This window comes from Pseudopodoces humilis, chromosome 13 (assembly GCF_049639895.1).
Source record: "Pseudopodoces humilis isolate 2021_Gansu_Grassland_sample_001 chromosome 13, ASM4963989v1, whole genome shotgun sequence".
NCBI lineage: Eukaryota > Metazoa > Chordata > Aves > Passeriformes > Paridae > Pseudopodoces > Pseudopodoces humilis.
This window is the reverse complement of record NC_142212.1, coordinates 8,559,665-8,572,509: the sequence shown is the minus strand read 5'-3', so window position 1 is coordinate 8,572,509 and position 12,845 is coordinate 8,559,665. Positions and strand designations below refer to the sequence as shown.

The window sequence follows — 12,845 nt, the reverse complement described above, 5'->3', positions numbered from 1 at the left end:
TGTTACACCAGTCTTGCACTACTTTAATATCATTAAAACCAATGGAGCTATAATGTAAGCTACTGACAATGCAGAATAAATTAATGCATTTTTTGAAACCAAATGGCCTATATCCAAGTTCAAAACAAAACACAGCACTCCTCCATGTGAATCATAAAAAGCTTAATTTGTCAGAGAGAGATTACTACTGTATTAAACAGTTTTGGTTTAATATCATCACCTTGACTGGTGATGGGGCTGGACTGCAAACTGTCTCAAGTTCAAATTGCAATTTCACACACTCAGTCATGCTTGCAGATTGGGATGTGCTGTTCCCATTAAAAAACAAATGAATTTTTTAAACTATAATGGCTGTCAACTACTGTCAGAATGTGACAAAACTGCTGGCAAGTAGTGCCTAAAATACAAAGCATAACAATACATTTATATGAGATAATACTTAATTGGCAAATAAATGTTTCTTGCAAGAATTTATAATCTTGGCATAGACTTCTGAAATTCAAGAATCTTAATCTTGTCTTGGAGAATTATTTACTTTTCAATTTGTAGCAACTGTACTGATACAAGTAAATTTAAAAGGGCATAAGGATTATCAAGTTTCTTGGCATCCTGAGTGTAATAAAAACTGATCAAAAATGTATTTTATACATCATAAATACCTAATTCCTTCTTCCATTGGGTCTTTTTAAATTCCAATAAGGCTTTCTCCCCTTCTCTTTCACCCAAAGTACTAAACAAGTCAGCAGGTTTCCATAAATCCTTTCTAGAAAAAAGGAGGGGGAAGATTTTTATCTAGAAAGCTGATCTGTTAAATTTTTTTAATTAGCATTTATAAACAATATTAAAGTTATTAAGAACATTTGACACAAACCTTTATTGGAGACAATTTTTGTACGCAGTTACACAAATGTACCTACATCACTTTCTGTCCTGGCTGAAGATGTGCTTCTTGTTTCCTGCCTGAATCAGAGTTTGCTTCATCTGCAACTGGGGACACTTCACAGTCTTTTTGGAGTGATGCTATAACATTTTCCTCTGATGCCTCATTAGTAGCTGTGGTAGAACATAAATATATATAAATGTAAATATAACCACTAAACCACGCCTGCTTATATAGTTAAGGCATATAAGTTACACCTTCACAGGGTATTTTTAAAATGCTAGACTCAATAATCACTTATTCTGGGCTAAGGGCTCAGAGTTTGGGACTCTAATTAATTGCAGGATGTCTTATTCTTTGTGCAAAAAGCTGACCCCCTCCACAGATCCACCAAGGGGAGGAAGGATGCAATAAAGGAAGATAAGCAACGGTTCTTAAACTTCCGAGTAGCAGAACTGGGGAGGGAAACAGAAAAATACTGTTTGGCACTAATAGTCCAGTTAGGCGAAATGACACATTCATCTTTGGCCATAGGAAAATGGCAGAACTGCTCTTGAGACACAGAGGATGGCCTGAACTCTTCACAAACCAGAAGGGCCCTTCTCTTTGGGCAGTGGTACAGTGCAGTTCTATGTGTCACTCCCCAGTGTAAAATGGTTCTTAACTTGCGTGGAATAGTGACAACGTTTCTTGCTGGCATGCTCTTCAGAATATTGGAAACGTATTAAACAACCTTTTTCACTATTCTAATTCTGAAATGCTTGGTTCCTCACAGTAACAATGTCATGTCCGTAATAGCAAATGGTACTTTGTCTGAGACCATCCAATGTAAGTGTAACATCTCTACAATGTGCAAATAAATTATCAACTCAAAGTTAAGTTTTCAGATTTTGCTCAGTTTCCATGAAACAAATGCATCCAATGGCTGGTATCTTACCCACTTCCTCTTGCTTTTCATTATGAGTCTCAGAGATGCTTCTTCCTTCTTTAACAATCATCAAAATCTGTTGAAGCTCTGCTTGTGTTAAACACACCAAACTTTTTAAGTCTTCAGCTGATACATGTGGGGCTTGAGGTTTGTGTTTAGTTTTTTTCACAATACTAGGATCCTCTGAATCAGGATATCTGTTTGTCTTATCTCTTTGGAAGATCAAAGAGTAACCTTTAGTTGTGCCTTCATGTGAGGAGCGTTTATCAACTTGCAGTTTTTCAGCTTTTGTCATTGATAAGCTTGATTCACTCCTTGGCTTTGTTAAATTTTCCTGCTTGATACAAGCATTTTGTGTTGGCTTCAAGATGAGCCCAGTGTGCTTTACTCTCAATGCCTGTTTAGGTGCTCTGGCTTTATTACCCATCTGTTAAAGTAAAAAGATTTCACCATCTATTAAATAAGGGAAAAAAAAGCATCTGTAAAAAATGAAAACAATATTCAAGAAACAAGGAAAATAAGTATAATTTTTCTTTTCTGTTCCATATGTAGAAACTCTGTATAAGCTAATGAAAGATCTTAATGAATACCAGGAATACTCTGGAAGAGGACACAGCACCTGAATTTGAGTACTTCAAAATGACAGTACGAATAACAACTTTAAGTAGCATGACATTTAAAAGAATTAACAAGTATTAATTCTGCTTTACTTTGGTGTTTCTGAAGCCTTGCACCCGATAGGTACATGTTTTCACCATGCAGCAGTATTTCAACCTTGATTTTTCTGAATTAAAGATTTCTCCTTTCCAAGGTCCTTGGTGCAAACTTGCAATTATTTCCTGCGTATTGGAACCTTTTTCTGCATTTTCTCCTTCCCAAAACCCACCACAAGTTAGTTTACTCAGAGACAACGTGTATGACCAAACTTGAAATTAAACACACTTCAGACCTCTGTTTTACCAGAATTCCTTTAAGGACTGAAAGGTTTCTGATTTAGGTGATTCCCTCTGCTGCTCTAACTTGGCCAAGAAAACTAAAGCATTTTGAAAAGGTAAAAATAGTCACAAAACTTTTAATTCATCCTTTTGAACAGCTATTATAAATCTGAGAAATAACAGAGTATCTCAAGTTAGAAGGGACTCATAAGCACATATTTCTCTTTCATAAATATAATTGATTACAAATATTTAAACAGTTCAATTTCTCAAATTTTCTGTTAACAAATAATGAATTTGTGTGTTCTAAGGATTTTACACTTACCTTCATGGCAGGCTTTGATTTATCTTTTGGGAAACAAACACAAACATATGAAAGAAATATTTAATAACAACTTGTTCCTGAAAAACAATCTTGAGAAATTAGTGAAACTTTATAGTTAATTTTAAAAATCAGTTAATTACAGAAATTATAGAAATTAGTAAAAATTATATTAATCTGATTTGTGTAAACCAGGGGGAAAGTACTTTCCCCATACCATCTTCCCTGATTACTTTACTTATTTTTATTTATTTCAGTATACACACTTCAAAAGTACATTGAAAAAAAAAATTAGATATATTTCAGTAACTATTTCCTGTAAAAAAAAACCTGTATGGTTTTATACACATCTAATAAAATTATTGTGCCAGTCTGACCTTCCCCTGCTATTCAGTGTTTCTCAGATAATGCCTTCTTTGGTTCCATGTTCTTGTTTGTCTCCATTACTCCCACACCTGTGTCCTGAATTACTCTTCAGTCTTCTAACTCACATCCTTAGAGTGTAGTAATCTCAAAAATAGCAAGTACCATGTTCAATATACTTATGAATAAAGAATGTTCTAATATTAATAGAGGGAATGTGGTACTCAGGAAATCCTGCATACATAGCTATTTACTTTGATTTTTTTTCTGCGTAAAAGAGAAAAGCTACCTCCAGTAGCAGCTTGCAAAATGTATGCTGACTAAGAATATATATATGCTTGCTTAAATGAACTGTATAACCAAAAATAATGCTAGTGGAAAAAAGACATTTTAAAGAAAGAATGGGAAACTGAAGAGACATCAAAAGATCATCTCAGACCACCTGCCCAACAGATCTTCAAAAACCACAACTGCTGATTATGAAGAAAAGCAAGTAGAAAATAAATGAAAATTTGAAGAAGTGATGTGCGTATAATTTATAAGAGACTACTGTTGGAGACATGAATTTGTGCGTTGCTTGGGGTGGACACCCCTGCGCACTCAGCGCTGTCATTGCTCACCCTCTTATTGAACAAATTAATAAACTGGCTATATTGCTTCATGGATTGGCAAGTCTGGCTGGTCATTTATAAGAAAAACACCACATAATGTCTAATTAGGCAGCTGTCTGGTAAATGCAGAAAACAAAATATAACTTAAATGGCATTTAATGGAGAATTTCTGTATCCTGACTATGTAGAACACTTTAGGAAAAGCAGACTTGTGCAGAAATGTATGTCTGACAAATCACAAAAAAAGAATTTATTGCAGAGACATATGACTGACAAATCATAGAAACAGAGTTTATTAACACTTAATTACCAACATAGGTTTTTCCATTATATCTCAGATGGTAGTAGTGAGATTTGGCCTAAATAAACTGCTTATTGAAAATTAAAAATTATAATCAGAAATACCAAAGCTACTTTAAAAATGTGATTGCAATGATATGCTGTGTAGATTAAGCAGTTATTAAGCCTCTTTTATCAGGGCAAGTAATATGCTATAAAGTTACAGAAAATATCAAGTTATGCCAGTTGATACACAATAGCACTTAACTTTTTGTTTCAATGATAATCTAAGCAGTGGAGACTATTTGCAAGCTGTTCCCTGGTACACAGACTATTCAGAATTCATTATCAACCTACTGTTCAGAACCGAGCTGGTGAGAGAGAGGACTTGTAAATAACAATCCTAATCTGAAAAATATTTCAGGAAAGATGGCCTTTATGTCTCTTGGATAGTAGGTTTAACTTCAAGAAGCTTTAAAGATTACTTGAAATAAATAATTAAGAAAATACCAGAAGAAGCTAAAATTAGCCTAGGCTTTCCATCCAGCACTTCAGTTTTGAGCTTCAGTCCATCACTGTAAAACGAGAGAGAGAGGGGAATCTGAAATATTAAGTAACGTGATAACGGTAAGATTTTTACATTAATAACAAGAACAATTGAGTACAATTGTATTGTACTGTACACAGTATTTACTGTTGTTCCAGATGGTCCTTCACATCCCAAACTATGTTTTGAGAAGTTACTTAAAACAAAGAAATCAACGTGTTTTGAAGAGGGTAGTTTTATTGACACTGGAAAAAAAAATGGATTGGCATGTTGCAAAAAAACATTAAAGGTAGCATTCAGTATCGTTATACAGAGCAATACTCCTCAAGAATTTAATAATCCAACAATATAAACTGGGCGCCACACAAATCTCTATCCAAATCTCCCAGAACACCAGCGCCGATCACAAAGCAGAGCTGTATTCTGGAAACAGCCTTTGGCTGTGCTTCCGCTCACAATTCACCTTTGCAAGTGGAACAAGCGCTGTTACAAGCGTTTACGAGAAGAGAAAAACGTGGCGGTATAAGTACCCAGCTCTCTGTCTTTCTTCGTGCGCTGGGACAATCCGACATGACGGTAAGCGCTCCAAGTTGTAACACTTTATCTTCACACTTCGTTATAGAAACGTTAACAAGGAAAAAATCCAGCGCAGTTCGAGCTCGCACGCAACTTTCTAAGGGGCACCTTAGAAGGGGCACTTCAATAAGCGGAGCTGCCGCCCGGCCCGGCCCCGTCCCGCTTTGTGTCGCAGCCGGCGGGGACCGCGGAGGGTGCGCGCTGACCTCGCTCTGCCGGAATCCCGGGCATCCCGCCCCCTCCACCGCTTCCCAGAGCCCGTCCCGAGGCCCTCCCACGGGAACGGCTGCTAGTCCCCGGCTCTGCCCCGCAGATCACTCCCGTTCCCTCAGCTGCGAGGCACTGCGCGCCCTGGCGCGGGACCGACGCGTTCGGCGGGGCCGGGCCCGCCCCTTCCCGCTGCCCGCCCTTACCCCAGGTCCCTGGCGCTGCCCGCCCTTACCCCAGGTCCCTGGCGCTGCCCGCCCTTACCCCAGGTCCCTGGCGCTGCCCGCCCTTACCCCAGGTCCCTGGCGCTGCCCGCCCTTACCCCAGGTCCCTGGCGCTGCCCGCCCTTACCCCAGGTCCATGGCGCTGCCCGGCGGCCGCGGAGCCCCGCGCATCTCCCTCCCTCAGCCCCGCGCCCCGCTGAAGGAGCCGCGCGCCGATTGGCTGCCCGCGGGGGGCCTCCACCAATGAGCATCCGCAGCACTGCGGGGCGGTGCGGCCGGGAGTGCGGAGGATGAGGGCCCGCACGCCCCCCGAGCCCGGAGTACCGGGGGATGGCATCTCGCAGCCCCGCTGAGGCTGCCAAACAATTGGCGGGCGATTATCCCCGGGCTCGAGAGCTGCGGAGGAAGTGGGGGCCAGAACGGCTCTCTCGGCACTGCGGAGTCCGGAGAGAAGAGAGCGCAATGAAGCTGAGCAGGGAGCGCCGGGGCAGCCGAGCACGGAGGAGCCGAGACACCGCCCGGGCCCGGGGCCGGGCGGGAGCGAAGGGCAGAGAGCTGCCGAGCGAAGCGGCGGAGCCGTGCCCCGCTAGGAGCCGTCCCGTCGCTCTGGCTGCCGTGTCCCGGCTCGGCCCGGCTTCTGCATCACGCTCCGGCCCTTGGCGATCGCCACTGGGCTGCTGGTTTCCCACACCGCGCTGCAGGCGCTGGTGCGTGTTCCTGGGTGGTTTGTGATACTCGAGAAGTGCGTTTTAGGAGCTGGAGGCTGAGCACTGCTGTTGCGTGGGTATACACCTGGAATAATGGGACTCGTAAACCTGTAAATGAAACGAATCTACGTTTTGCAAAGGAGGATTTAGTTGTATTAAAGAGTATAGTCAGATTCAATAAAATGCTTCAGAGCCCGTTATTTTACTATTCAAGATGGCATTTAGGCTTATGCCTAAGGCCAAATGCTTACTGAATTCCGTTATTTCAAAGGAGGTTAAGACCTCAAGATCTGTCTGGAATAGTGTTGCTTCTAGATGTGGTTAATTTTATCTTGCCAAGGGTACCATAGATAAAGGGGCAGATCCTCTGGTGTGTTCTTCAGCTGAAGGTAAGAGAAGTGCTGCCCTTGTGAGATTGCACAGAAAATGAAGCAATAATTGAGCAGTAGGCAGTTGAGGTGGAGTTTATTGTGTGCACAAAATCTCTGAACTGCTCTGCTTGTATTTCTATAAAATTATCACTCATCAGACAAAATTATTAATTTATCCCTCTAAATATTGCTTTGCAGCTTATTGTTTGGTGCTTATCTATACATCACCTAAGAAGTCTTTGAAACTTTCATTTAGGGACTAGAACAAGGGAAGAAAACAACAGAAAGCCTGGAGTTTTTCTCAATAGTGCACTGGTTATGAAGTCCTGTGAAGCACAGAACATACAAGATGGGTGATAAAAGCAGTGAGATTTCACCCTCTGCTTCACAATGGATTCCCTAAATTAATATATTTCCATTATACCTGCAGAATTTTAAATAAGATAGCAAACCACACCTGGCTCCTGCTTTTTGTCAGAAACAGCAGGTGGCAATATTTCAATTTCAAGCATCTTTTCAAAACTTTGTCATAGAGAAAATCATCTTATAAGGACTGTAAAACAAGTTTCATGGTCCATTTAGATTTCTTTTTATATTTTGTAAATTATTAGTGTTTTGCTAGGCAAGTGATATGTTCTTTCAAAAAGCTGATGGTAGTTGATTGGTGGTTTCAGAACTTGGGTAAAAAACAGCTGTGTTCTTTGTAGACAAATCAAGACTACCTGCAAAACTTGTACTACACATATGGAACTGGATCTTTCAAAACTGGCAAGTCTTCCAGGCATTTGGTAAAACACTACACAAAGAAATTTTTTTGGCAAATAAACAGATAGTAAATTTTGTAAAAGGACTTCCTACATGGTAAAAAGTATTAATTCCATTACTGCACACTTGGCTTTTTGTTACAATGAAGGCCAGGTAACTTCTTTTTTGCTTTCAGACTGCCTTGGGAATGTCATGTGTCATTCCTGCATTAAGAGGCAGAAGACTAAAAATATCCCAAGTCCTTTAAGAGAGCTGCAATTTCACAAGGAGTGCCTATGGAATGTTTACATATTGGAGAAGGACTGCATCAAAGTGTGCATTTATCAAAGATGGAAAGAAGAATACTCTGTGCCTCAGCAGGCCAGTTACCTGTCTTGCACTGAGGGGACATTGTGCTCTAATGCAGACAGCACAAATTTTAAGGCAGTCTATAAATTGACACATTTTCTTCTGTGGGCATGGAAATCTTACCTACAAGCTGTAATTTAAAATGTTTTTTGAAAACCAACAAAGGAGTCTTTGAAGATAAAACCTGTTCTGATATACATTTAAAAAATGCTTCTGCTTTTTCACCCTTAAATATTTGTTACTCATTGGAACCTTTCAAAATTAAGACAACTATTTTATTTAAAACTTCTAACATAGGGTGCATCAGGGAGTAAAACTCCAGCTTTAAGCTGGTTTTATCTTCCCTGTATCTTTCCACAAGACATGAAATTAATTGCCTCCAACTGACATATATTTTTGTAATATGTGGCTGCAGAATCTACATATTATCATTTGGCATTTCAATATTTTGGACTGGATTCTTTAGCCACACATTCCAAACTATGGATAATATATCTGTTCATGACAGTAAGTCTGATTGCATGGACTAACTACCTTCTAACTTGTCATGCTTCCATATTATAATTACCTTTAGTGGTTTTATTTACTGATTCTTTGTGGAATTTCATGTGGCTATTAGAATCCAACATAATGGACAGCATAGGAGTTGAAATGAAGAAATCTAAAGACCGTTTCCTTTACTGCTTGTCCAGAGATATTATTTACAGTGCTTATACCTTTAGAGAGGAGAATAGAGGAGATAAACTTGTTTCTATAATGCAAGGGCTGTTGCAGTGCTTGCAGGAAAAGCATTACCAGGCTCTATTTCATTTCCTGATAATCACCAGCATTCCCAAGTCCTTGATTTATCATTCTAGAAGACTGAATAAAATGTTTTCAGGCTACATGAATTTCTCCTGAGGATCATGAAACACAATACAAGCACTTCAATCACTCATTAATTAAACTTTTTAATAGCTCATATAAGCAAGGTAAGAGGATGAGATTTCAGTGGGAGGTAGGTGTTACAAAAGCCCCATCAGGTGTCTGTCTTCATCTCCAGACACATAAATACCATTAATATCTGGTCTTAATTGACTTAAGAGAACAAATCACATTGATTTTTCAATCACTTAACTCATGAGAGCCCCACTCAGATTGGTTGTATTTATTTTCTAGGTGGATAAATGGATTGGCACAATGATTAAATTGAACACTGTTGATGATGCCTTGTGGAAGCTGGAACCATGGGGCTTTGGCCTGGAATTCAGTTTCCTAATGTATTTACAGTGCAAATGCAGCTGAGAGGGTCTCCCAATACATTTCTTTGGGGCTTGCATATGGAATGTAGCCAGATTTGTATTTGGCCTTGTTGCTGCATGGGCAAGTGTTTTTAAAAAGTTGAATATGCTGCTAATGTGGTTTGAGTCATTAATTTCTGTTTTTTACCTTATTTCTGGAGGAAGGGATTCCCAGACCTTCTCAGAATAATGTGACTTTCATAGCAAGTGTATCCTTATACCTCACAGTGATGGGCAGAAATCATTATCTTTCCTCTTAATACTTGTATGTAGTTTCTCTACTCAGCCATTGCTGTAAAGTAAATCAGGAGTGTCCTTAAAGTTTCAAATTCATACATAGCTTTCAGGGCTTCTGGAGTTAAATGGGAAACGTAAACAGTTTTGGCCTTGCTTCCAATACGTTTTAGATAATGCAAATGGAAGTTTTTAGACTTCTTTCCTTGATTGCTTCCTGAAAAAGCAACACGATGAAGAGTAACTAGCAACTGAATGCAATCAAATGCCAGCATGAGATGATGTTAATCTTTAGCCAGCACACACTTGATGATTAATGGAATGAACGTGTGATCTGTGTGCCAAATAAACTGAGTGGTAAAATAAAAAAAATATTTAAAGAAAATAATTTGGTTTTTGATACTCCAGTTGACACAGGACTGCATGTTCTGATTCAAAACTATAATTCCAAACAGGGGCTTATGTGATGTCCATAAATTAGTCTTTATATCTGATATCATAGATACTCTCTATATACTGAGAAGTTTATAAACACTAGAATATTTCTGAAATACATTCCTCTGTAGGAGAGGAATTCAGTTTCTGAAACCTGCCTTTGTTGCCAAGAAATGTGCAGGCCACCCATACCATGCTTTTGTTCTCAGTAGTTTTGCGGTTTTGCACATCTCCTTCCTTCATACAGATGGATTTAAATGATAGCTGTCCTTGAGATTGTGTACATGGGCATTGTTTGCATAACCTGTTTGTGGAGTATATATATATATATATTTATATTTATATTCTCAAATATGCACAGCTTAGGCCACCAAGAAACACATAAGGAATGTAAAGAAAATATGTTTTTACTGCATATATATTACTGAACAACATTCAACTGTGAGGAAAAACTGGGGAGTAAACAACCCACATTTATGTAAATTGAAACCTGCAGCAGTCTTTTTCTTTCATAACATGCAAGTGCCTGGGTTTGATTGGGCTGCAGTCAGAGCAATGGGTGGTAAAAAGGCTGTTGCTCCAGTGGAGTTGTACCATATCAGAACAAGAAATCTTAATTTCCCCTTGAGATAAGCCTTTCAATTGGTTGCTTGGGCTTTATAGCATTTGACATAAGTATTGTGAATTATTTTGTGTATTTGGGTATCTCCTGTACACCTAAGAATGGTAACTTTTGCACTCATCTTTGTTTGTAGGAATTATTCAGAGATTACATAACTGGATCTTTCCCAAAAAGGCTTCATTCTGCATCAAAAGGACAGGTATAGTTGCTGCATATCTGTTTGTGCACAGCACTTTCAAACTTCCAAAGCCATAGTTCTCCTCATAGTCAGTTCCTGTACTGTTTCTTCACATGGAAATTTTAACTGAAAAAAAGGTCTCAAATCCATCACAAAAATTATTTAAATGTTTATGTGACTAAAAAAGGATTTCTATGTAGAGTTACGATAGAGCGGTATAAAGTGTAGAACTTATGTATGGTAAGGCAAAAGGTAATCAAGAAAAGAATGGATTGTGGTCTAAGTTAAGAACCTGAGGAACTGCAGATTTTTACCAAGTTTTCTTTTTACATTCTTACTAGCAAAGAAACAAAACCTCATTGTCATTTACTGTAATACAGAGTGACTGTCAAAACATGAAGTTGTCATATTCCTTACAAATATATTCCTCAACAAATGTTGGGAAGGAATAAATTTTGCATCAAAATCACAGTATTTTCTGGAAATGAGAGTTTAGAGTGCTATTTATATAATGCTAATATGTAGTGTCAACTTTGGATTTAAAAAAAAATTAAATTAAAAATGATCAGCTTACTAAGTGGGGATGGACGAGTGTTCCTTTGGAACAGTGTATCGTCTTTTTGTTCCCCTAAAGATATATTTTGATGTAGTTTATAATTAAACACTATAAAAGCAAGGATTACCACTTAACATTTCATTTTTTGTCAGGAAAACATCTCCTGCAAAATACTTACAAATGAGTCTCTTCTGCAGTCTTGACTGAAATGCATTATGCAGAAATCTGACAACTGCTCAGTACAATTTGCAAGCTGCAGAGAATTCAAAGTAGTCTTTGATGTCTAGGCAGAAATTCACTGTACAGCAGGGAGTTTAGGTTGGTTCTCTGCATTTTATCAGCCTATGTTGTGTTTAATTAAGACATGGCAAGCATCTCAGGATTAGCCTTTGACAGCTCAGAGTTTTTGCTCCAAGTTAATAAGCCTATTTTTTTTTTTTTTTCTCTCCCATTTTTCCCCTTCATAAAATTCCAATAGGCTGTCAAATTTTCTACTACTTTTCTTGAAGGAGCCTTCTTTTGGATAGAGACATCAAATTGGCACTGGTGAGTTCTTCAGCTTCCTGCACAGTAATTGGCCCATGTGAACTGGTGAGATTTTACTACTAGCAGAAGCATTAAATGTTATGAAATTAATATCTCACAGCAGGTATAAAATAAATGTCCAGTATGAGGACTGAAGAAACTGTCCTCACAAGAAATCAAGTATGGATTGGAACATACACCAATGAAAGCAAAATGAAAAACAAGAAGAACCTTAGCAAGAGCAACAGAAAACAACCAAATAATTGAACTAGTAATGATATATGTTTGTAATTGTTATCAAATATTAATGATTTTCATGAAACCAGAAAAAACTGTGGAAAATTAAATACTAATAAAATAAAACTATATTATACTTTAAAAATTGAGAATGTCCTCTTTAAGAGACCAAAGGAATGGAGAAAAGAGGGAGAAAGTTAAATCCTCTGCGTACAAAAAATGGGTCAAGCCACTGAATTTTTTCTGAGCAAGCACTTGTTCAGGGCTTATACATTCCCTCTCTTCTTTATTCTGCTTCTGTGTACGTACACTTTTAAAGTGCAACTTACCTTAAAAAGAAAACATCCATAAATTAAAAACTCCTAAGATAAAAACAACTGTATACATTGAATGAGAAATGTTCATCAGAGCTTGGACAAATCTTATGTAGAGGATATTCTAGGAGAAAGCACTGAAGCAATCAAACTTAAACCAGCTGCAGAAATAAAGAAGAAAATTATAGCTTTGGCAAATGAATGCTAGTAATTATATTTCTATCACTTTGTATTATATTGTTTGTCTTCTTGGGATAAGATTTAACTTATTCAGTCTGAACCATTCTGATTGCTAGAACTTGGGCAAAGGGACTGTTCAGAAGAACCCCTGAGGGAAAGTAAAACCATGTGTTCACACTGTAATGGATCATATCTGAAAAGTGAAAGGTATGTTCTGAGCT

General features: G+C 38.4%; 2 protein-coding genes across 12 annotated transcripts in view; one reads left to right on the top strand and one right to left on the bottom strand.

The window, feature by feature from the left end:
* CCDC66 (coiled-coil domain containing 66) overlaps positions 1-6,082 on the bottom strand; it is a 21,839-nt gene extending 15,757 nt beyond the window's left edge. For 3 of the 9 annotated variants that reach the window (XR_001331418.2, XR_015773644.1, XM_005522118.3), the window contains exons 1-6: positions 6,000-6,082; positions 4,829-4,893; positions 3,069-3,091; positions 1,818-2,235; positions 918-1,053; positions 660-763 (exon numbers count right to left, since the gene is read on the bottom strand). Coding sequence is in view for 1 of the 9 variants with exons in the window: in XM_005522118.3 (XP_005522175.2) it covers positions 660-763; positions 918-1,053; positions 1,818-2,235; positions 3,069-3,091; positions 4,829-4,893; positions 6,000-6,043 (790 nt within the window). In the remaining 8 variants the exon portion in view is untranslated. The other 6 variants (XR_015773645.1, XR_015773648.1, XR_015773646.1 and 3 more) reach the window with 6 other exon arrangements.
* Positions 4,933-12,845, top strand: LOC106628138 (uncharacterized). 3 transcript variants are annotated; one of them, XR_001331420.2, is made up of 4 exons: positions 4,933-5,441; positions 10,768-10,833; positions 11,847-11,914; positions 12,015-12,845. XR_001331420.2 is itself a non-coding variant. In XM_088061749.1 (3 exons), exons 1-2 carry the CDS (start codon positions 6,203-6,205, stop codon positions 10,787-10,789), a joined length of 399 nt encoding a protein of 132 aa, XP_087917875.1. In that variant the 5' UTR covers positions 6,136-6,202; the 3' UTR covers positions 10,790-10,833; positions 11,847-12,845. The 3 variants fall into 3 exon arrangements, 1 of the variants encoding a protein (XP_087917875.1); XR_015773651.1 differs by lacking the exon at positions 4,933-5,441 and adding an exon at positions 6,136-6,579; XM_088061749.1 differs by lacking the exon at positions 4,933-5,441 and adding an exon at positions 6,136-6,579 and having other exon boundaries at positions 11,847-12,845.